The sequence below is a fragment of the Bufo bufo genome, unplaced genomic scaffold (genome assembly GCF_905171765.1).
Source record: "Bufo bufo unplaced genomic scaffold, aBufBuf1.1, whole genome shotgun sequence".
Taxonomy (NCBI): domain Eukaryota; kingdom Metazoa; phylum Chordata; class Amphibia; order Anura; family Bufonidae; genus Bufo; species Bufo bufo.
Genome location: NW_024401193.1, coordinates 27,346 through 50,905, shown reverse-complemented (window position 1 = coordinate 50,905; position 23,560 = coordinate 27,346). Strand labels below are relative to the sequence as shown.

Genomic DNA, 23,560 nt, shown 5'->3' with positions numbered 1-23,560 from the left:
TGGTGTTTATCTGAGGGGTTAGGTCATGTGACGTTTTTATAGAGCTGGTTGTTAAGGACGCGGCAATACCCAATATGTATACTTTTTTAAATTTATTTCACTTTAAGGCCGAATGCACACAGCCGTGAACGGTCCGTGGTATCCCGGCCTGGATTCCTGCTGACAGCAGGAGTGCACGGCGTTATTGGTTGCTATGACGCCGTGCGCTTCATGCCACCGCTGCACTACAGTAATACACTCGTGTGATCTATAATAGCATATTAAAAACAAAAAAAAATGATGTTTTAGTGTCTCATGTTCTGAGAGCTATAGTTTAATTTTTTGAGCAATTTTCTTATGTAGGAGCTAATTTTTTTGCGGGATGAGGTGACTGTTTATTGGCATCATTTTGTGGGACAAACTCTTTTGATCGCTTGGTGTTGCACTTTTTGTGGTGTAAGGTGACAAAAGGGCTTTTTTTGACAGTTTTTATATATATATATATATATATATATATATATATTTTTTTTTTTTTTTTTTTTTATGGTGTTCATCAGACAGGGTGGATCATGTGATATATTTATAGAGCCGGTCATTACGGATGCGGCAATACCTAATATGTGTGTTTTTTCTTTTTACATTTTTTATTATAAAATCAGGGTAAAGGGGCGTTTTTTATTTACTTGAAACTTTATATTTTTTTTATTAAAAACACTTTACTTTTTTTTAACTTTATTTATGACTTTAACTTTTGTGGGTCTTATCCCCTCTGCAATGCATTACAATACATCTGTATTGTAATGCATTGCCTGTTAGTGTATTACTCAGTGTAATCCACTAACAGGTTGCCTAGGAAACCCAACCCTAGCACAAAAGCAAGGTGTAAACCAACCCAAAGGGTGCCTGTATACAGTGCAGATTTGTGTGCGGAAAATCTGCACTATTTATCTCAGTTTCGGCACATTTTTTGTGCACTTTTTCGTGCAGATTTGAAGCAGTTTTGCCGCAGATCTCACCCTTTCATTGAAAAGGGTAAAATCGACAAGAAAATAAAATACAAAAAAAAAAAAAAAAACTGCAGATTTCAAAATTCGCACAGCAGGTCAGTTTCCACACCTAACAAAAAAGCAAAGTGTACATGAGTGTACTTTGTCTAATCTCATACACTTTGCAGGTACTGTATTATGCTGCAGTTTTTCCGCATGAAATCTGCACGGCATACAGGCACCCTCACACTGACTGATTATTAACTTACTGGAGGCATTTTGTGCTTCCAGGCTCCGAAGAAGTAAATCCAGTACTGGTTGGAAATCAGAAGAAGTTTACACTAAGATGATATGGAAAACGACAGATTAGGGTAATTGGTTATAAATATATGTCTCCATGCATAGAGAGCTCTATGGACTTCCATGAATAAATGAAATCCTAAATGGACAAGAGGGAAATAAACGCAATTTCCAAATTAAACATTATGGCTTTTTAGGCATGATAAAACAGAAGTAGTAGTATCTAGCTTATATACAGCTCATAAATGCAGACATCCAGGGACCATAATGAAGAAGATGTGGATAAAATGAGGAAAGGTTACAAAACAATGGATAGGTCATCAATATGAGATGTGTGGGGATCTGACTCGCAGCACCCTCGTCGATCAGCTGTCCAAGGAAGCCGCGGTGCTCACCAGACACGCGGCCTCCTCACAGTTTACCATGCACATTGGCATCCATTTGATAGTGGCTGTGCTTGGTATCGTAGCTCAGCCCCATAAACTCGAATGGAGCCGAGCTACTGTGCTAGGCCTTGAGACCAGTGAACGTGAGATGGCTGCTACTTTCACACTGCCGTTCAGAGCGGGTCCGTCTGCTGTCTGCACAGACGGATCCGCTCCTATAATGCAAACGTTGGGATCCGTTCAGAACGGATCCGTCTGCATTATAGTTCAGAAAAAATTCTAAGTGTGAAAGTTAGTCAGACGGATCCGTCCAGACTTTACATTGAAAGTCAATGGGGGACGGATCAGTTTGAAATTGCACCATATTGTGTCAACTTCAAACGGATTCGTCCAGACGTACAATGTAAGTCAATGGGGACGGATCCGTTTGAAGATGACACAATATGGTGCAATTTCAAACGGATCCGTCCCCCATTGACTTTCAATGTAAAGTCTGGACGTTTGGCTCCGCACGGCCAGGCGGACACCCGAACGCTGCAAGCTGCGTTCGGATGTCCGCCTGCTGAGCGGAACGGAGGCCAAGCGGAGCCATCCTGATGCATTCTGAGCGGATCCGCATCCACTCAGAATGCATTGGGGCTCTACGGATCCGTTCGGGGCCGCTTGTGAGAGCCTTCAAACTGAGCTCACAAGCAGAGCCCCGACGCTAGTGTGAAAGTAGCCTTAGAAAGAGGCCTAAGCACTCACTGGGCGCTGCAGCCTCTTCATACAATTGAGTACAGTGAGTCGGAAGCCTGCAGATCTGATATTGATTATCTATCCAGAGGATAGGCCATCAATATGTAAATTTAAAACAAAGTAGGTCCGACTTCTTTATCCCCCAGTTATCAGCAACCCTCATTTTCACATCCCGTTTAGGGTGCAGTGTAACATCATTTATTATAATGCATGTGCTGCGTCTGCCAGAATAGAAACTACTCTCTATTCTAGTTTACAGAGGGCGTCCAGAGCGGAGTATCCCCTCTATGATGTCCATATGACTTAGGGGCCTATTTTTGGGTCAGTGTTACTCATCTTGGTGACTTGCGACTTAGTCATGTGCATAAGCCCCAAGGAATATTCTGTGCAAGCTAGAGTACTTTTGTTTTCATCCTGACTTCCTGATACTAGTGTTGACCCTGGATTCTGCCTGTCTTCTGGTACTTGTAGTTAGACCTCCTGCTTTTGACCCCCTCGTCATTTTGTGATTAGGTCTTCATATGACCCTGACTGCTCCCCAAGCTGATGACCCCTGGCTTCTATCTTGACAACCTACTCTGGAGATAATCACCTGTAAATCCAACTGAGAAATGGTCTATTGTCGAAGCTTCCAAGAACGGCGGGTTCAGCTGACAACCTAATTTGTTCTCCTGGGAGAAGTTTCTGGCACCGGCTTTCCATCTCGCCTTATTGAATACACATACATGCTTGGTGAACTGAACGTGTATGTGTATGGGGGAGTTGGGAGGGAGTAGGGAGACATAGTTCTTGGACAAACGATCATTCAGCCTAAACTAATCTGGATCCTGGGTCCTCTGGCAACAGCCAACTTCCCAATTGTGATGGAGTTACCAATACCGGAATTAACAACACAAGTGTGAAAGTAGTTTAAGTAAATTATATAAAAATAAGCGCTATTGAATTAGGGCAAGAAATAAGAAAAAAAAAACTGTTTGGTGCCTGCATAAGCTCTGTTATTCCAAAAAGTGCAATGTTGTCCTGGTTAACAAGACTGAAAAGATGACTCATCATGAAATTAGAGACCCACCAACCAGCATGGATTTTTTTAGTCTGCCTCTCAAAGTTTGGTGCCATATAAAAGGACTGCTCCATTCCTTACATGGGTTACAGATCATAATAAACAGCCTCAGGCAACAACAAATGCTTAGATCAGTAGTGGATGTAAAAATTTATATGTAATTAAATGACAGAGGTGATACAATCATAAAAAAGAAACAATATTTTTTACTGCTAGCAATACACGATAAGCACATGAGATGATCTGATGAGATCTCTTAGCCTTGAAAGAGGATTTTTTGGGAACAGATTTATTCAATCTTCTCCTCCACACAGTTTCAGGAGAGCCTTCCTGTAATCTCCAGAACAGTCCCCCTGGAAAGCAAGGTGAGATGTCAGAACACTCTATAAACCATCTACCGGTAGATAAAAACAGCAACCAGTTTGATTTTTCTAATGGTTATGCCAAAGTTTCTGCTTTCTCTAAATTCTTCAAGTATCCTCTTCTCTCATCTATCTAGCAATACAGACTTCAGTCAAAGACCCATGTTCATCATTTTTCCCTAATCAAAACTTCTAAGACTCCTCTGGCACTACATCCTAAAGCTGGCCATACAAATTAAATTAAAGGGATAGTCCCATCTCAGACAATGGAGACATATCGCTAGGATATGCCCCCATTGTCCGATAGGTGCAGGTCCCACCTCTGGGACCCACACCTACACTGAGAATGGAGCCGGGAAGGTGGTGGCCGGAGGACCCTGAGTTTTCCAGGGTCCAGCCACCGCCAACCGCTCTCCCCATAGGATTGAATGGGAGCGTACCACGCTTGCGTAGCCACCGCTCCTATTAATTTCTATGGGGCCGACGGAAATAGCTGAGCCAACGCTCAGCTATTTTTGGTGGCCCTATAGAAATGAATGGAGGGAGGCTGCGCATGCACAGTGCGCCCTTCACAATCTTCAGGGGTTCGTTCTCGATGTAGGTGCGGGTCCCAGATGTGGGACCTGCACCTATCAGACAATGGGAGATTATCGTAGAATTATGCCCCCATTGTCTCCGATGGGAATACCCCATTAAGGTTGGCCAAACAAGCCAATCATCTCACGTGTATGGGAGTTTCCTGACTTTTCCCAATGGCAGATGTCAGCAGAAAAAAAAAAAAAGTATCTGGCTGTTGACTTTCAATATGCCTGATCCTTTTGTTCTCTGGGGAGAAAAGTTGCCACCAGAGGTGTCTCACAGCAGCGTTCTCCCTTCTGCTCATTCACAACACAAGTATGCCTAGCTGAACAGGCATGTACAGATGTAGTAGAGTTAACACACATGCTTTATGAGACATGTTATCTAAACTAAATGCATTGAACAAACACCTTCAATTGCTTTTCAATGGCTTTTGTTTTGTTTCAAGTTTGAGTTAAGAGTTTGTGTGTTAACTCTGTTACATCTGTATATGGGGAGGAGGTTGGGCATTCAGCCGACAGCTGTCTAAAGTAGATGGCAGGCCTTACTTTGTAATGCTGTGCCTCAGACTACGACACTAAAGATCACCATACAAAAAGCCGAGTGATTATTTAGCAGGCATTGATCAGTGACAATTCCCTACTTACATAACCAAGAAATTTCAGCACCATCTGAAGCACCAGAGTTGCCCGTCCACACAGCCTTGTTTTTCCATGGGTGTACCATGGATTCTCCGGGCTTTTAATATTGATGAACTCTCCTCAGCATCTGACAATTACCCCATGTAAACTTGGCTTAAGTCTCACACACAGTGATCTTTAGGAACATGAGAAGATTACTGTACTGGATAAGGGTCCATTCAGACGTTTGTAGTGTTTTGCGGTCCACATATTGCGGACCGCAAAACACCGATGCCGCACATCGCCGGCACTTAGAGGCTTCCTATTGAATAAGACCGGAGGTTCGGTGCCATGGACTGGAAATGCAGATGCAGGCATCACACTGTGTGCTGTCCGCATCTTTTCCGGCCCCATTGAAAATGAATGGGTCTGCAATTATGCGGAACGGATCCGGACCCATTCTATGGACGTCTGATTGAACCCTTAAAAGAACATGAGCAATGCTGGAGCTGTAATTCAGCTAGCAGTAGATGTAGTGTGACTTGGACTTTTTGGATATGCCTCTGACCAATAAAATGATTGGGACTCTCACCTTGATAAAAGAGAACAGGGACTTTCCATACAACTTCTTAAACTCTGAGCGGATTTCCAACATGTCGATTTCACAGCGGGAGACCATCACTCTGATCAGTGTGTTGTCATCAGTGCCCAGACCCTGTAAACATGTACATGTGATGGCAGATGAGTGGCAGAACATACAGAACATAAATCCATTCCTAATACCACCATACAAGGGGTTCTACAAAAGTTGAGAAGAAATTCTGTATTCTGCTCTGCAGAGAGCCGCTTCACAACCCCTCTCCCTCTCTGCTCTGTGACAGCTGTAGCATCCAACCAGGAGACCACTAAAGCGGTCACTCAGGATAGAGGGGAAGGGCTATGAAGCAGCTCATTGCAGAGAGTGCACTTGCAGAATAAAAGTTCATATTTACACTACTCCTGATAACAAAACTTCCACAAAAAAGTATGTTTTTACTGCTCTCCCCAGCCCCCACCGAGTGCTGCCAATAGTTTAGCATGACCAAATGTGCTGACATATTCTCCTTAAAAAGGGACCTGTCACCGGATGTCATGGTAGGTAAGATAAGGGAAGGAAACAGAACACCTCAAAGCGCACAAAACAACTGACTAGGCCCGAAAAGCTAGGGAACAAAGGGGTCACCACCTAGCAATCCCTAAGAGACTTTCCCTACGCTGCTATGCCCATGTGCATATCTCGATGGTAGATATGCACATGCCCATGTACCTAAAGCTGTAACGCACTGGACCAAACCCTCAGCAGTAGGGAAGAGGGAAAGAGACAACCAGCTCCTTCCACAACTGAAGGAGCTAGCGTCACTCTTTGGGCCTAGTAAAAACAGACAGAAGGAAAAAGGGAAAAAGGACTTATCTATAGATGAGTTGGAGCAGACAATCCACCATACTTCCAGAGCTCAAACAAGGAAGAACTATAACCCACAAAGGCTATAGGGAGAGGGAGGAATAAAGAGCCTCACCAATAACCAAACAAACCACACCTGATGGGAGGTTGGATTCTGTTCAAACCCACAACAAAACAAACTGTCAGATCGAGTCACGTGCAGCAATTCTGACAGATCTCCTCAGAACACCCACAGGGCAGGGCGTGACAACGGATTTTTCATTCTAAAATCAATACCTTATAATGTTGTCTGCCTTACGCAGATGCCATTGTGCTATTTTTTTTATTTTTAAAAATTGTCCCCTCCGTTGTGCCCCCCAGTTTGTTCTCTCGCCTAATATGCCAATTACTAGCATCGGTACAGGGAGGTGGAGACCTCACCTTCTCAGTGGAGGTCTCCTTCTCCCTGGCGATGATGCTGTCCGCAATGTTAGGTCCTCTTTAAATATTGATGACCTAGCCTAATTCCATTTTAAGTGAATGGGATGGAACTGCAATACAAACCACAGCTACTATACTATGTTTATATTATATATATATATATATATATATATATATATATATATATATATTTTGTAAGGGATCGCCTTTCTTTCAGGGGGTCGCAACCACATACTTCTTCAGGACTCCAGGATTTAGGGGCCAAACTGTGCTTTATTGTGGCACGTCAGCAAAACAAACAAACAAACAAATCGAAAAAGTAAACACCTTGCCCGTCTGGGCTCTACCTAAACAGAATCAGATCCCTGACTCACCTAAAGCACCATCCACACATGGTAATCACCTGCGGCTTTCTCAGCCTAACAGTCCCGCAGCCTCCAGGCTGTAACAAGTCCAGTACCTTTATGGGGGGAGTGTGGCCCAGTAGTCCTCTGGACTCTGGCCGTGCAACCCTCACTCCAGCAGGTGTCGCTGTTCCCCTAAACGTTGGGCTATCACACAGCCCTGTGGACTGTCAGCCCACCTGGCTGAGACCATTTAGATCCTCCACAGGTCACTGCTCTAGGATCACACTCTCTCTCTGACTGACATTCTAGAAGGTGTTTTATCCCAGGCTGATTAGACGATAACTTCCTGCTAGGAAAAAAACCTGCCCTGGAATGGGGGTGAATTGGGAGGTCCCACTACCAAACCTACCATCCCAATCCGAATAAAATTCAGCCCTGAATAAGTAAAGAAAATAGCTCCAGCTCCAACTATATTTACTGAAGCCAGCACCATTCTGGATTTCACCCACCTCAGCCAGTTGAACCTGGGAGAGATATACCACCCTTCCGGGACTTCCCCATGCATTTTACTGTTCCCATCGCCACAATAATATATAATATATATATATATATATATACATATACACACACATATATATACTTCTGGTCCTCTTTAAATATTCCACGTGATTAAATTTAGTAGGAAAAAAAAAAATGAAAAAAAAATAATAATCTTCCATCCAAAATATGGCACCCCCCCAGCATAGTTCTGTATCCATTCTGACTAAGGTCTCTCATCTATTATTCGTCCTTCCACATGTATCTTGCTCCCTCTCTTTAGCTCCTTCTCTTGCTCTGAGCAGGCAGGAAAGCTGTAATAAATGACAAGCAGAGCTGCTGCTTCTCTGCTCATTTGTCACATGTGGTTTAGCTTCACTGGAGCTTAAAAGAGCAAGTCCTTCATCAAGTGCGAAAAATATTCGGGCATTTCCAGGAGAGTGTACCAGACAGTGCATCCCTCCTGGGAGAAGTCAGCAAAGGGACTAGAAAATGACCGAAAAAAGTACCATGTATTTTTATCTAAATTTTATCATCATACCCTGCCAATCCAATCTTATCTTCGTAGAACGGTTCACAAATCTAATTTATTCCAGCTCTTGATAAGTAACATTTCTTAATATGAATAACGACAAATACGTTATGTAAATGAGCATTCATTATGTCACTGTTAGATTATATACTGTTACATTCATGAAAAGACTGTCCCATTGCCACTCCACTACTTGGGGGATTGTCCCATAAATAACAACATTTCATCAGTTTGCAAACCAGCACCTGGATCGGAATACTTTTGTAATTGCCTGTAATTAAAAATGTATTATAACTACTGGGTTATTCAGTGAAGTTTATCTGTATAGCGCCCCCTGCTGTTTGCTTATTATCTAATTTCTCTGTCCTGCTTACTGAGATAGAAACACATGCTCAGTTCCATCCTTGAATGACAACCCCCCCCAAGAAAGGACAAGCCCCCTAAGCTGCCAGCTTAAAATAAATTTAGCAGAACAATTAGAGCAATGACTGATCTCTGGATCCATGTCAGGTACAGGGCCAGTTCTAGCTTTGTTAGGAAGCAGTTGTCATGTACTAGATTATGTATGATTTTTTTTAGATGGGATAAACGCTTTAAAGGCTATGTACACGTTCATTGCATTCTACTTATTTTGGGCTAAAAATAATTTCTGCAATTGGTCTTTAAAAATATTGAGCCGTTCTGTCACAAAGGGTTAATAGCTGTGTGAATGGTACTTTCACTTCCTGCGGTCATCTAATAAACCTTACCTCTAAAATTACTAAAAGGTCATAAATACTCATTTAAGCCAAATTGTTATCAGTAAGGTAAAAATTTACCTATAACGAGTGTTAATAAAAGGTCAGAGATAAGGAGCTGTCAGCTGAGCTACCTGATGGAACAGTGTGAAAATACAGATCCTGCTACTAAAGAATCTCAAGGCTGCACATTGAAAGGGGCTTACAATTTTTAATAAAGACTCATTTTAAAAAAAATGATTTTTCGCTCAAAACGAGTACAATTCAATAATTAAAAAAAAAAAAATGGCCCCCAAAAGGTGTACATAGCTAGAGATGAGCTAAGTTTTGAAAAATTAGATTCCGCCAAAGGTAGCCAAGAAATTTGATCCGTTACAAATTACTTTGTCACGAATTTCTATAAAATGAGGTATACCCAGGTCTTTCTGCCTTAGGGTATGGCCACACGGAGCGGCAGTGCTGCCGGCGAGTTGCAGCCATGCTGCAATGAAGAACCGTGCAGCCAATTAGCCCGCAGCTGCTTTTCATGTAATAATGAAGACTGCACTGTATAGTCCTTCATTGTTACTGGCCACGTGGCACCTTTAAACAGGGTCTGTTGCTTGTATGGGGTTTGGCTGGTTAGGTGAGGGCACAATATGCATACTATTATTGTTATGGCCTGTAATTTCCTAGAGGTTATTTTACAGTAAACACTGAATATTAATCAGCTTTGGCATACCCACTTCTCCAACCCCAGCGCTCTCCTGCCCTACAGCTGGGAGCCCTTCTTCTGCCATCTGCTTTTCCTCCTTTTCCACATCATCTAATATTGATGAGAATATGTCATCAGGAACATCCAGCTCCTCCTCTTTTTGCATCTTGCTGACTTTTCTAGGACATGGAGACTTTGAAGGATGAATTGGAAGAAGTAAAGCCATCAAATGATGAGGATTGTCATCATTAAGACCTGGCCCCCATAACGGGTGCAGACTGCATGGTATTGGTTAGCACATTGGGGGACTGGAATAATAATAATATTCTTCTATTAATCATTTTCAGTGACACTATCCCTAGCACATGAGTGCTTGCCACATTTCTCCCTATGCTCAGCTCACAGGACAATGGCAGAGACTGCGTGGGATGAGACTTTTAAAGGGCTGTGACATCCCAGGGGATGGCTATCTGCGTATTGGCTGGCTGCACAGCATTACAGGTGATCTCGAGTTCCCGGGCTTTTTACTTTCACTTTGTAACACGTGCACAAGGAAATTCTGATTAATTGTGAATCAACATTTTCCTAAACTTCGGACCGAATTCCGATTCGAATGCTTCACTTCACTAATTGGACGGCTCCTTCCTGTTCAAGTGATAGGGCCGTCCCATAAAGTGAATGGGGAAGTTGTAATTACACCTGCTCACCACTGCAGTTGTGATTGCGAGTAGGTAAACAGAAAAGAAGGCAGCCCCCCGCCGATCTGATATCCGAGGATAGGTCATCAATATAAGAAAAAAAAAAAAAACTGACAACCCCTTTAAAGGGTTTATCCCATAACTAATGTAAAAAATGAAAATCAATCATAGAGTAAATGACAGCCTCTTTCTAACAAAGCTAGAACCAGCCCTGTACCTCACATGGATCCAGAAATCTCCCCATTCATTGCTCTGCTAGATTTATAACAAGCTGCAGCTCAAGGGGAGTGTCTTTTCTGCTGTAGCTAAGGGGGCGTGTCCATGCTCTCCCAATCACAGCTCAGGAGGCAGTTAAAGGATGAAACTGAGCATGTGCGGCCTTCTCAGTGAGCTGGACAAAGAAATAAGAAAAAACAAAACGTAGGTGGCGCTATACAGATACATTTTATTGAATAACTCAGTGGCTATACAAAATTTTTAATTACATGCAATTACAAAAGGATTCAGATCCAGGTGCTGGTTTGAAAACTGTAGAATATTTTCATGGGACAACCCTTTAAATGCAGATTTTCCCTACCACAATGCTGCTTAAAAAAAAAAAAAGCATTACATGGCATCCATTGAAATGTATGGTGTGTCTACTGATTTCTAAGAATGCTGGTGACACCAATGTCTAGCTAATAGAGTACTGCTGATCACAGACTCTCTCCTTCATCCTATTAAGGCTGGGTTCACACGGGCGTGACAGATTGGCTCAGGATGCGTTCAGGGTGCGTTCAGTGAAACTCGCACTATTATACAAGCAAGTTCAGTCAGTTTTGTCTGCGATTGCGTTTAGTTGTTCAGTTTTTTCCACGCGGGTGCAATGCGTTTTGATGCGTTTTTCACGCGCATGATAAAAAACTGAAGGTTTACAAATAACATCTCTTAGCAACCATCAGTGAAAAACGCATCGCACCCGCACTTGCTTGCGGATGCAATGCGTTTTTCACGCAGCCCCATTCACTTCTATGGGCCCTGTCCTGCGTTACAAACGCAGAATATAGAACATGCTGCGATTTTAAAGCATTGCAGAAGTGATGGGTGAAAAAAAACGCTCATGTACACAGACCCATTGAAATGAATGGTGCCAGATTCAGTGCGGGTGCAATACGTTCACCTACTGTATTGCACCCGCGCGGAAATCTCGCCCGTGTGAACTCAGCCTAACATCCTATAATAACTTCTATAATTGTAGCTAATTTAACCTGATTACAGTGAAGGCATCTGCACTGCCATGACATCTTGGAAGGATGTGTGTTAAAGGCCACTTTGTCACAACATATATTTTGATAGAGAAGCAATGAGTACCCCTTTATAAACACAGCATTAGGAACCATCATAGACGTTGTTCCACAAATGTGAAATGTCTGTCGTAGGGTTCAGACTGCACACACCTTTTTATTTTAAATTACTTCTGTTCATTTAGAGCCAGCTTACTGAACCCTTGTGACCCATGTGATATTTAGTTTATGTTTTTTTTATAATGGAGTCAGTTAGGAGCACCAAACATGCCACCAATTCTTCCCTTAAAGGGTTGTTTGCCTTAGGACATATGCAAAAGCCTGCTAGGTATATAACAGAGTTGGGTTCCCCACTTGAGACTCTTCTTTATAGCCAGAGCAGAGTACTAATATGCAGATTTCATCTTCTGGAGGATACATCTTGTCCATGCATTACATGGACTGGGCATTAATTTCAATGGGGTCACGTAATTCTTTATTTCTAAAAATGAACCTTTGGCAGTTACTTCTGGCAGTAATTGCTGATAAGGAATACCAATGTTCCCCACAGACACACACATTACATGAAAAAGTCAGGAGACTATTCATATAAATGGTAGCTGTCCAATCATGACTTAATAATCTTCTCTTTTTATGAGATTTTCTTGTGAGAAAATTATAAAAAAAAAATACTTGAATTTTCTTTTTCTTCTGCTGACAAACCTGTCTCTGGCTGTAAGGCAACTGGCAGCAGAAGGTGACCTCCTTCGCTTCAATAGGAGGTTTTTTGATGTGACATTATTTCATATGATTTGTAAACAGGATTTTGAATGAACGAACCTTCCAGTGCAAAACCTGCTCCAACAATATGCAGTACTTCTATCTCTTGTGATCATGAAACTCATTCAAATAACTCCTGTTTATTTCACCAGCTGCAGAATTTCCAGTAAAATAACATTCTGAAATATAATCCTGAAAGACTTGTCAGAAGAAGGTGTAGTCTCTGCAATACGCAGTAGCCATAGTGTTAGGATAATTTTTGGTTCTGTAGTGTTTAACAAAGATTTTGCACGTTATAATCCATAGAGGAAATATTATTGATCTTGGGTATTGATTTGGCAGATGTAATAAAAGCTTTAATTTAGCCGTGAACAACTCACCTTCATGGATTTATATAATCTCTCAGCAAAGTAAGCGGGTTTGCTTCTGGTGCATTTTACTGCAAAATAAAATATGGTTGTAGGTTAGAAACACATTTCTCATGCCTACCCGTAAAGTCGAGAAACATGTTATTATCCAAAACCACCATTTAAAGATCATATATATAGTTTTAATGCTGAAAGTGATATTGCAAAACAGGAATAGCAAATACAGTGGGGTTCTAGTACATGGGTAATAATAGGAAACAGTTATTGCACACAGTGGTGTCACAGTACAGAAGTCATAAGAAAGTGTTGTGCACACAGTAGTGCCACAGGACAGGAATAATACACACAGTGATGTCACAGGACATGTTTAATGACCAAAGTAATAAAACTGCAATAACAGAGTGATGTCACAGTGCACACAGTATAGTGGTTACTGTATATCACTGTGCAGGGATAATGTACAAAGTGATGTCACAGTGCATAAATTGATAACTGTATATCACTATTCACTATGCACAAAGTGATAACACGGAAATACACACATAGTGAAGACAGAGCATGTATAACAAATACTGCAGAGTCATAGGAAAGGGCAAAAAAAAAAAAAAAAACATTGGAAACTCCCTTCTGAGGCCATTAGGCCCCCTCAGACTCTAAGGATAGAAGTCCAGCTAAAGAATAACCCTAATAAGTCTATAAATATATAAATTTTTAATATTCCATTACAAATACTTATCCTTTTATGTCCAGGCACACACCAGGCCAGCAAAGATGCTGCTAGGGAATGGGGTGACTGACCCTATTAACATGTACTATAGCTTGGCCCTGAGCCCAGAGGCAGCTCCTGATGGTGGAGCCCCCCTGTCCTCGAACCTAGCTAAAAACTCCTATACAGCCCTCAAGTGATCAAAAATTGGGTGATATATAGGGTATTGGGCTGGTGTGGGCATGGACAGAGAGGATCAAAAACAAAAATATGAAAAAAAGCACAGTGTATACAGCCCCGACGATAGAGAATACCATCAGGTACACGGTGCAGCAAATTACTAAACTAAAACAACACCTAGATAGGATAACGCTAGATGCCACAGAATTAAACAGTGGTCAACCCCAACGCGTTTCCCCCACGGTGTGGGATCATCAGGGGGTAATAGATAAAAGATAATTAAATAGATACAGACGGCATATAAAGTAAACGGAAGGAAGCCCCGATACAGTTGGCAAATCCGTGAAGAAGCCGTTCAATAAATGGTGTCAATTATGACATTCAGTAATGAGATCAAAAAATGTAATGAGATCAAAAAATATATTTGGACCAGATGACGATGTTTGGAGGGATGGATAGAAGAACATATGGCGACAGTCTTGATATATCATATGTGTGCATCATATCTGCAGAGAAAAAGAGAAGGATATCCATATATACGTATGAAAGGCTTAAGTATGTATCCCAGCACCTCATATAAAAGTGTGAATGACCACCACCAGTATGGGTTAGAATAGAGGGATTCACTCACGGTATCAGGAGGAAATTCCATATACTTAAGGGCACTCGATCAGTCATATAGATAAAGCAAATAACTCCCTTAGAAGTGTGCAGAGACCAAGTGTGTCACTGATGTTCACATGTATCAGTCTCAGAGGTAGACTATAAACACAGTAAGAAGATCATCAAATAGTCATATACCACTCAGAATGCAGGGGATCATGGAGGTGAATAGAAGGATGAGCATACCTTCAGATATATGTTGAATCACCAACAACAGTCACCCATGCCAGGTCAACCTATTAGATACCGGTCCACTGTATGACAAGAAAGAGCATGTATCACCAAGGTCCCGCTGCAGACAACTCATGTCTAGAGGTACTGAGATCAAGTTACTTACTGTTGGTAGTCAAGCCATAGACACAGGTCCCCTCCCTGGGTCCAGCTATTACTCTCACAAAGTTACCCCCTCTTATACTCACCATAAAGAGTCTTCTAATTGTTAATACCTGTGTCAGGGTGAGGTCCCAACCAGTGACTCCGCCTAGGACTGCAATGTACGCCATGTGGAAGGCATATACGGCGCCATAAAAGGTAGCGTGCGTTCCAGGGTGGAACGCACGTGACGCGACTTCCGGTACCGGAAGTAGCGTCATCGGGACATAAGTTCCAGCCCAGTGCCAGCCTGAACAGCTAGCCAATCACCTAGAGGGCGTCCAGGTACGACGTCATCTCCTCGGGCCGATGCGTTTGACTGGGATAGGAGGATCCTACAAAAGGAGAGTGAATGGATCCATAGACTCCGGTCCCAGTCCCCCCGCGGGCTAAATGAAAGATTAACTTTTTCATGTTTTCTGTGACTTGCCTTTGGCCTTTTTGCCCTTTCGCGCTAGGTCCTTATCTTCCATTCCCCTGCCCCTTCCCTTCCCTAACTCTATTCTTGCTACTTATGAGCCCGGTAGTTAGTTTTGTCCCTTTACTGGACCGGGTGCGCGAAGCACCGAAACTATGATTATCTATAACGGTGATTATAAACGGTTTCACCGGTTTTATTATATATTGTTCTATCAGTTCTTATCTATTTACTCAAAAATCTTGTCCTTTATATGTGTACCCCCGCTCACTGAGTCCTTATATTAACTAAGATCTGCAGGGTGTAGGGCATGGTCGCCTGTTTTGGCCACTGTATCATATACCTTACCCCTGCTATTCTCTGGCTTTTATTATACACTATAATTAGGTTTACTACCTGTGTTAGGCAATTTTTGTTATTCTGCTCACAGTCTAGTGCACGATCCGGTGGCCTGCGTTCCATGTATGGAACGCATCGGCCCGAGGAGATGACGTCGTACCTGGACGCCCTCTAGGTGATTGGCTAGCTGTTCAGGCTGGCACTGGGCTGGAACTTATGTCCCGATGACGCTACTTCCGGTACCGGAAGTCGCGTCACGTGCGTTCCACCCTGGAACGCACGCTACCTTTTATGGCGCCGTATATGCCTTCCACATGGCGTACATTGCAGTCCTAGGCGGAGTCACTGGTTGGGACCTCACCCTGACACAGGTATTAACAATTAGAAGACTCTTTATGGTGAGTATAAGAGGGGGTAACTTTGTGAGAGTAATAGCTGGACCCAGGGAGGGGACCTGTGTCTATGGCTTGACTACCAACAGTAAGTAACTTGATCTCAGTACCTCTAGACATGAGTTGTCTGCAGCGGGACCTTGGTGATACATGCTCTTTCTTGTCATACAGTGGACCGGTATCTAATAGGTTGACCTGGCATGGGTGACTGTTGTTGGTGATTCAACATATATCTGAAGGTATGCTCATCCTTCTATTCACCTCCATGATCCCCTGCATTCTGAGTGGTATATGACTATTTGATGATCTTCTTACTGTGTTTATAGTCTACCTCTGAGACTGATACATGTGAACATCAGTGACACACTTGGTCTCTGCACACTTCTAAGGGAGTTATTTGCTTTATCTATATGACTGATCGAGTGCCCTTAAGTATATGGAATTTCCTCCTGATACCGTGAGTGAATCCCTCTATTCTAACCCATACTGGTGGTGGTCATTCACACTTTTATATGAGGTGCTGGGATACATACTTAAGCCTTTCATACGTATATATGGATATCCTTCTCTTTTTCTCTGCAGATATGATGCACACATATGATATATCAAGACTGTCGCCATATGTTCTTCTATCCATCCCTCCAAACATCGTCATCTGGTCCAAATATATTTTTTGATCTCATTACATTTTTTGATCTCATTACTGAATGTCATAATTGACACCATTTATTGAACGGCTTCTTCACGGATTTGCCAACTGTATCGGGGCTTCCTTCCGTTTACTTTATATGCCGTCTGTATCTATTTAATTATCTTTTATCTATTACCCCCTGATGATCCCACACCGTGGGGGAAACGCGTTGGGGTTGACCACTGTTTAATTCTGTGGCATCTAGCGTTATCCTATCTAGGTGTTGTTTTAGTTTAGTAATTTGCTGCACCGTGTACCTGATGGTATTCTCTATCGTCGGGGCTGTATACACTGTGCTTTTTTTCATATTTTTGTTTTTGATCCTCTCTGTCCATGCCCACACCAGCCCAATACCCTATATATCACCCAATTTTTGATCACTTGAGGGCTGTATAGGAGTTTTTAGCTAGGTTCGAGGACAGGGGGGCTCCACCATCAGGAGCTGCCTCTGGGCTCAGGGCCAAGCTATAGTACATGTTAATAGGGTCAGTCACCCCATTCCCTAGCAGCATCTTTGCTGGCCTGGTGTGTGCCTGGACATAAAAGGATAAGTATTTGTAATGGAATATTAAAAATTTATATATTTATAGACTTATTAGGGTTATTCTTTAGCTGGACTTCTATTTTTTGATCTTTAACCCATTGTTTTGATAACAATTTTTGCTGGATATTTTTTCCCCTCAGACTCTAAGGATTAACCCTTTGAGAGAAGCAAATAACGAATATTTACAGAAGGTTAAGGAGCATTAAAAAATGCCACGCTGAACTGAGTCAATAAGGCAAAGACATGTTTATGGTAATAGACTTTACTGCACGTGGAAAGGGTTGATTGCTTCTGGTGCCTGCCAGACTTCTGAGATGGACTGGTCATCCAATCTAGGACTGCACCCTGCAACCAAGTAATGCAGAAAGTATACTGGTAGTGACTGCATGCCTTTGGTCAATTTGGGAAGATTGCTAGTACCTATAGAAAGAGACTCGGAGACCAGCATTAGAGTAACCTTCTACATACAGCTTTCGGCAAAAGCCTTCTCTGTGCAATATCTGAGAACAAAGTCTGCTGCTTGCATTTATAGTGTAACTCCCATCATCTATTTAGTAAAGAGAGACTTTCTTTTTTCCAACCAAACAGCCTGATCACTGCCTCCACCATCTGCTGGTCTCTGGACCTGTGCTCCTGGCTTGTACCTTGCTACCCATCCAACACCAAGGACATCTTGGCCACCACTAGACAAGGGGCCACAGATCCAGGGTGTGTCTCCTTCGATCACTGCCCACGTGGCCAGGGGGAGCTAAGGGTCCTTGGATTAGCCACTATGAGGAATTCAACCATCCTCATTGCCACAGCCACTACTACAATCCAGCTCCACTCCCTGTGCTTTCCTCCCAAGAGCCAGCGTGCAGCAAATGCATCTGTGGTTCTCTAATAGGCAACTACAAATCCCAGCATGTTCATTTGACATGAAATTCTAGGAATCAGTTCTATACCACCTTCAATACAATTTTAAAGCAAAAGGATGTAGCCATTTTTATTTTGTGTAAGAGACATAAGAGATAATAGTATGATGAATACTGTACCAATAGCCAGGAGAGCATCTTCAAAGTGTCCAGACATCTCAGACTTGATACTGGCCTCAATGTCCTTCTTTGCAATCTTCTTATATTCATCAAACACTAGAGACAGAGCAGAGCAAAGAGTCAAGTTTAAGCTTTGCCTGTTTGCAGAAACAATCTGTCAGTAGTCATGTATATATCTTTGCAGAATTCTCTGCACACATTCATTGCACCAGGTCAAATGTATTTTTCTAGTATGGAGCTTAAAATCCCTTGCATTTAATACCTTGTCTTAAATAGGTTTTCCAGAGAGATACATTAAAAAAAAAAATAAAATATGAAGAAACCCACACAACAAGATCAGATCCCCAATTGCTGCAATTCCAATGCGGCCTTGGTCCCCCCAGGTCAGAATGGTAGGAAAGGCTCAATCTGTCGACCACAAGCTGAGATGGATCACCACTAAGGCCATTTACTATTATGTGCTTGCTTATGGCGTTTCCATTCCATTGAGAAAGGACAGGAAGTAGAGACTGACTGACCGTGTTGGAATGTCAATGAAAGGGGATTGGTGGAGGGGGGGGGGGGATTGTATTCTGTTAAATGGGTCAGACAGGATTAAAGATTAAAAACAGCATTAAATAAAAAATGTATAGAAGGATTTAAAAAATTTCCACAGAGAATCTCTTTAACCATTCACACGTCCATAGAATGGGTCCGGATCTGTTCCGCAACGTTGCAGAACGGATCCAGACCCATTCTACGGACGTGTGAATGGACCCTTAAAGAGATTCTCTGTGGAAATTGTTAAAATCATTCTATACATTCATTTTCAATGGGGCCGGAAGAGCTGCGGACAGCACACAGTCTGCTGTCCACATCCGCATTTCCGGTGCGCGTCCCCGATCTTCCGGTCCGCAGCTCCAGAAAAAAAATAGAACATGTCCTATTCTTTTCTGCAATAGCGTACAAGAATAGGAATTTCTATAGGGGTGCCAGCCGGGTGTATTGCAGATTCACAATGAACAACGGACGTGTGAATGGATCCTAAAAGATACTATTCTGTATGGCTACAACTACCACTAGTGGGAGCTTAAGAGCTAACTGCATACAGTTTGTACACTGAACTCAGTAATAAAATGGTATGCAGTAGGCTTCTAAGCTCACCCTAGTGGTGAGCACATATCCTTTACTGTTAACTTGTTGCAGTGGGTTACCATTTCACCCTGTTGCAGTGGCCATTCCAGCCAAGTTGAACTGCTGAACTGTTAGGGCTCATGCAGACGAACATAAGGACAAATAGCTGGTCCGCAATATATGGGCACCAGCCGTGTGCACTCCTCGGTTCGGATGCGAACGCATTGACTTGAATCCGCGATCCGCAAAATACGGCTGAAGATAGGACATGTCGTATCTTTTGCGGAGCAGAGGCACGGATCAGAAGCCCACAGAAACACTAGAAAGTATTCTTCTTCATAACCACCGCCACCTTAGGACTTTATTAAGACCGGCGTCTAAAACGCTGGTCTTAATAAATGTGCCCCTATGTGCTGGGGAGAAGCTGCTTCTGGACACAGATCCGGCCATACTCCTGCAATTTATTGAGCTAGCAGTGAAGGTTTGACATACTACGTCGTTTGACATACCACTGCAGGGCATAGATAGGCCACAGAGCAGCTGAGTATTTCAGTGGAGAAGGAAAGCCTGAAGCTGGGGTAGACAACTTACACTTCAAAAAGGTTAAAACTTATACTACTATTTTTCATTCTTCATTATACAGGTGAAACTCGAAAAAATTAGAATATTGTGCAAAGTTCATTTATTTTAGTAATCCAACTTAAAAGGTGAAACTAACATATGAGATAGACTGATTACATGCAAAGCGAGATATTTCAAGCCTTTATTTGTTATCATTTGGATGATTATGGATTACAGCTTATGAAACCCCAAAGTCACAATCTCAGGTCCCCTTTGCTCAGGGGGTATGGAGTAATTAGCTGACTAGAGTGTGACACTTTGAGCCTAGAATATTGAACCTTTTCACAAAATTCTAACTTTAAGCTGCATTAATGCAATTCCTTTTAATTTGCATTACTGAAATAAATGGACTTTTGCACGATATTCTAATCTTTCGCGTTTCACCTGTAGGTGGTTGTTATGAATACAAAAACCATAAAAGTGTTTACACAGCTAAAGGTTTCGAATACAACTCCTGGATAAAAGTGTAATACAAGACCAATCCAGATTACACAAGGAGTGTGTGTGTTACCTTTACGTAAATGTTTCTTATTCCTAGTACAAAGAATAGTCAGAAACTTGACTTCATCTGTCCCCCATTTCTTCTCACCAGCTTCATACAGGTCCTAAAACAAGACGAGGAGAGAATTAAGTAGAAATTCGGAACATGGTGAAGAACTAAATATTTAAAATTAGTATATTATAAAGTTGCTGAACTATATCTATACACTATGCAATAATGAAGATGTAGTTATTGAAATTACTTTGATAAGCAATTTAGACTACACTTTATACCTGAGATTACATATATGATCTATCTCCAGTGTGATTAACATAGGCAATCAATATCTGATCCCTGGGGGATCTTGGTACCCCTCCAATAGTTGAATAGATGGCCTGAGGTTGATCAAAGCATAGCACTGTACGTACACTAGTCTGGTCTTGTAGCTCCTACTATCTTAGGCCTCGTTCACATCTCAGTTTTGGAAATCAGTCTGCCGGTTCCAGCACAAATGCTGGCTGTTGGCTGGACAAAAAAAACGTTCCATGCAGTCTGCTCTGTGCTGAAACAGTTTGCCGGATCTTAAAATGGAGATGTGAACAAGGCCTTCATATAAAAACATAAAATGTGTCGGCAGATAAGAACCATTTGGCCCATCTAGTCTGCCCAATATACTGAATACTATGAATAGCCCCTGGCCCTATCTTATATGAAGGATGGCCTTATGCCTATCCCATGCATGCTTAAACTCCTTCACTGTATTTGCAGCTACCACTTCTGCAGGAAGGCTATTCCATGCATCCACTACTCTCTCTGTAAAGGAATACTTCCTGATATTAGTTTTAAACCTTTGCCCCTCTAATTTAAAACTATGTCCTCTTGTAGCAGTTTTTCTCCTTTTAAATATTCTCTCCTCTTTTACCTTGTTGATTCCCTTTATGTATTTAAAAGTTTCTATCATATCCCCTCTGTCTCGTCTTTCTTCCAAGCTATACATGTTAAGGTCCTTTAATTTTTCTTGGTAAGTTTTATCCTGCAATCCATGTACTAGTTTAGTAGCTCTTCTCTGAACTCTCTCCAAAGTATCAATATCCTTCTGGAGATATGGTCTCCAGTACTGCGCACAATATTACAAATGAGGTCTCACTAGTGCTCTGTAGAGCGGCATGAGCACCTCCCTCTTTCTACTGGTAATTCCTCTCCCTATACACCCAAGCATTCTGCTAGCATTTCCTGCTGCTCTATGATATGGTCTGCCTACCTTTAAGTCTTCTGAAATAATGACCCCTAAATCCCTTTCCTCAGATACTGAGGTTAGGACTGTATCACTGATTTTATATTCTGCTCTTGGGTTTTTACGCCCCAGGTGCATCATCTTGCACTTATCAACATAACATTTTAGTTGCCAGATTTTTGACCATTCCTCTAGTTTTCCTAAATCCTTTTCCATTTGGTGTATCCCTACAGGAACACCAACCCTGTTACAAATCTTTGTGTCATCAGCAAGAATACACACCTTACCATCGAGGCCTTCTGCAATTTTGCTGATAAAGATATTAAACAATATGGGTCCCAGAACAGATCCCTGAGGTACCCCACTGGTAACAAGACCTTGGTCTGAATATACTCCATTGACTACAACCCTCTGTTGTCTGTCCCTCAGCCACTGCCTAATCCATTCAACAATATGGGAGTCCAAGCACAAAGACTGCAGATTATTGATAAGCCTTCTGTGTGGGACAGTATCAAAAGCCTTACTAAAGTCTAGATAAGCGATGTCTACTGCACCTCCACCATCTATTATTTTAGTCACCCAATCAAAAAAAAAATCTATAAAAGATTAGTTTGACATGATCTCCCTGAAGTAAACCCATGCTGTTTTTCATCTTTCCATCCATGGGATTTTAGATGTTCCACAATCTTCTCCTTAAGTATGGTTTCCATTAAAGTTCCTCACTATTGAGGTCAGGCTTACTGGCCTATAGTTGCCCGATTCCTCCCTACTACCTTTCTTGTGAATGGGCACAACATTTGCTAATTTGCAATCTTCTGGGACGACTCATGTTACCAGTGATTGGTTAAATAAATCTGTTAATGGTTTTGCTAGTTCACCGCTAAGCTCTTTTAATAGCTTTGGGTGTATCCCATCAGGCCCCTGTGACTTATTTGTATTAATTTCAGACAGCTGACTTAGAACCTCTTCCTCTGTAAAGACACATGCATCAATAGATTTATTAGTCTTCCTTCCTAACTGAGGTCCTTTTCCTTCATTTTCCTTTGTAAAAACTGAACAGAAGTATTCATTGAGGCAGTCACCTAGTTCTTTATCTTCTTCCATATACCTTCCTTCTTTTGTTTTTAATTTGGTAATTCCTGGTTTTAATTCCTTTTTTCATTTATGTATCTGAAGAATGTCTTATCGCCTTTTTTCACTGACTGAGCCAATTTCTCTTCTGCCTGTGCTCTAGAAGCTCTTATAACTTGCTTGGCCTCTCTCTGCCTAATCTTAAAAATTTCCCTGTCATCCTTGTTTTTTTTAAATAATTACTAAATGCTATCTTTTTGTTTTTAATTATTTTGGCCACTTCTGAGTACCACAGTGGTCTCTTCCTTTTTTTTGCTTTTACTGACAAGCCTAATGCAATTATCTGTTGCCTTCAATAGTGCCACTTTTAAGTAGTCCCATTTCTCCTGGACTCCATTGAAACTGTTCCAATCTGATAGGGACTCGTATACCACTAATGTAATTTTAGAAAAGTCAGTTTTTCTAAAATCTAAAACTTTTGTTTTTGTGTTGTGTGACTCAGTCACTGTACTGGTGATCACTAGATCCCAAGCTTTCCCCTACAGTAATATCAGATACCAAATTCCTATTTGTGAATACTAAATCTAAAATGGCCTCCTTCCGGGTTGGCTCCTCAACTACTTGCTGTAGAGATAATCCCAGTAGGGAATTTAGAATATCTGTACTCCTGGCAGAACTAGCTATATTGGTTTTCCAGTTTACATCAGGAAGATTAAAGTCTCCCATAATGATAACTTCCCCCTTCAATGTCATTTTAGCCATTTCCTCAACTAGTAGATCATCTAATTCTTTGACTTGGCTAGGTGGTCTATATAAATCACACCTACACGAGTTACCTTATGATTATCAAACTGCAAGGCAACCCAAACTGACTC

General features: G+C 41.8%; 1 protein-coding gene across 1 annotated transcript in view; it reads right to left on the bottom strand.

Moving 5' to 3' along the window:
• Positions 1–3,575: 3,575 nt before the first annotated feature.
• Positions 3,576–23,560, bottom strand: part of LOC120985018 (annexin A4-like) — a gene marked incomplete at its 5' end in the record, with an annotated part of 28,932 nt that continues 8,947 nt past the window's right edge. Inside the window, 5 exons of the mRNA XM_040413466.1 lie at positions 3,576–3,802; positions 5,603–5,725; positions 12,839–12,897; positions 18,166–18,261; positions 20,411–20,504. Coding sequence (XP_040269400.1) covers positions 3,743–3,802; positions 5,603–5,725; positions 12,839–12,897; positions 18,166–18,261; positions 20,411–20,504 — 432 coding nt within the window. The remainder of the gene's footprint in view (positions 3,803–5,602; positions 5,726–12,838; positions 12,898–18,165; positions 18,262–20,410; positions 20,505–23,560) is intronic.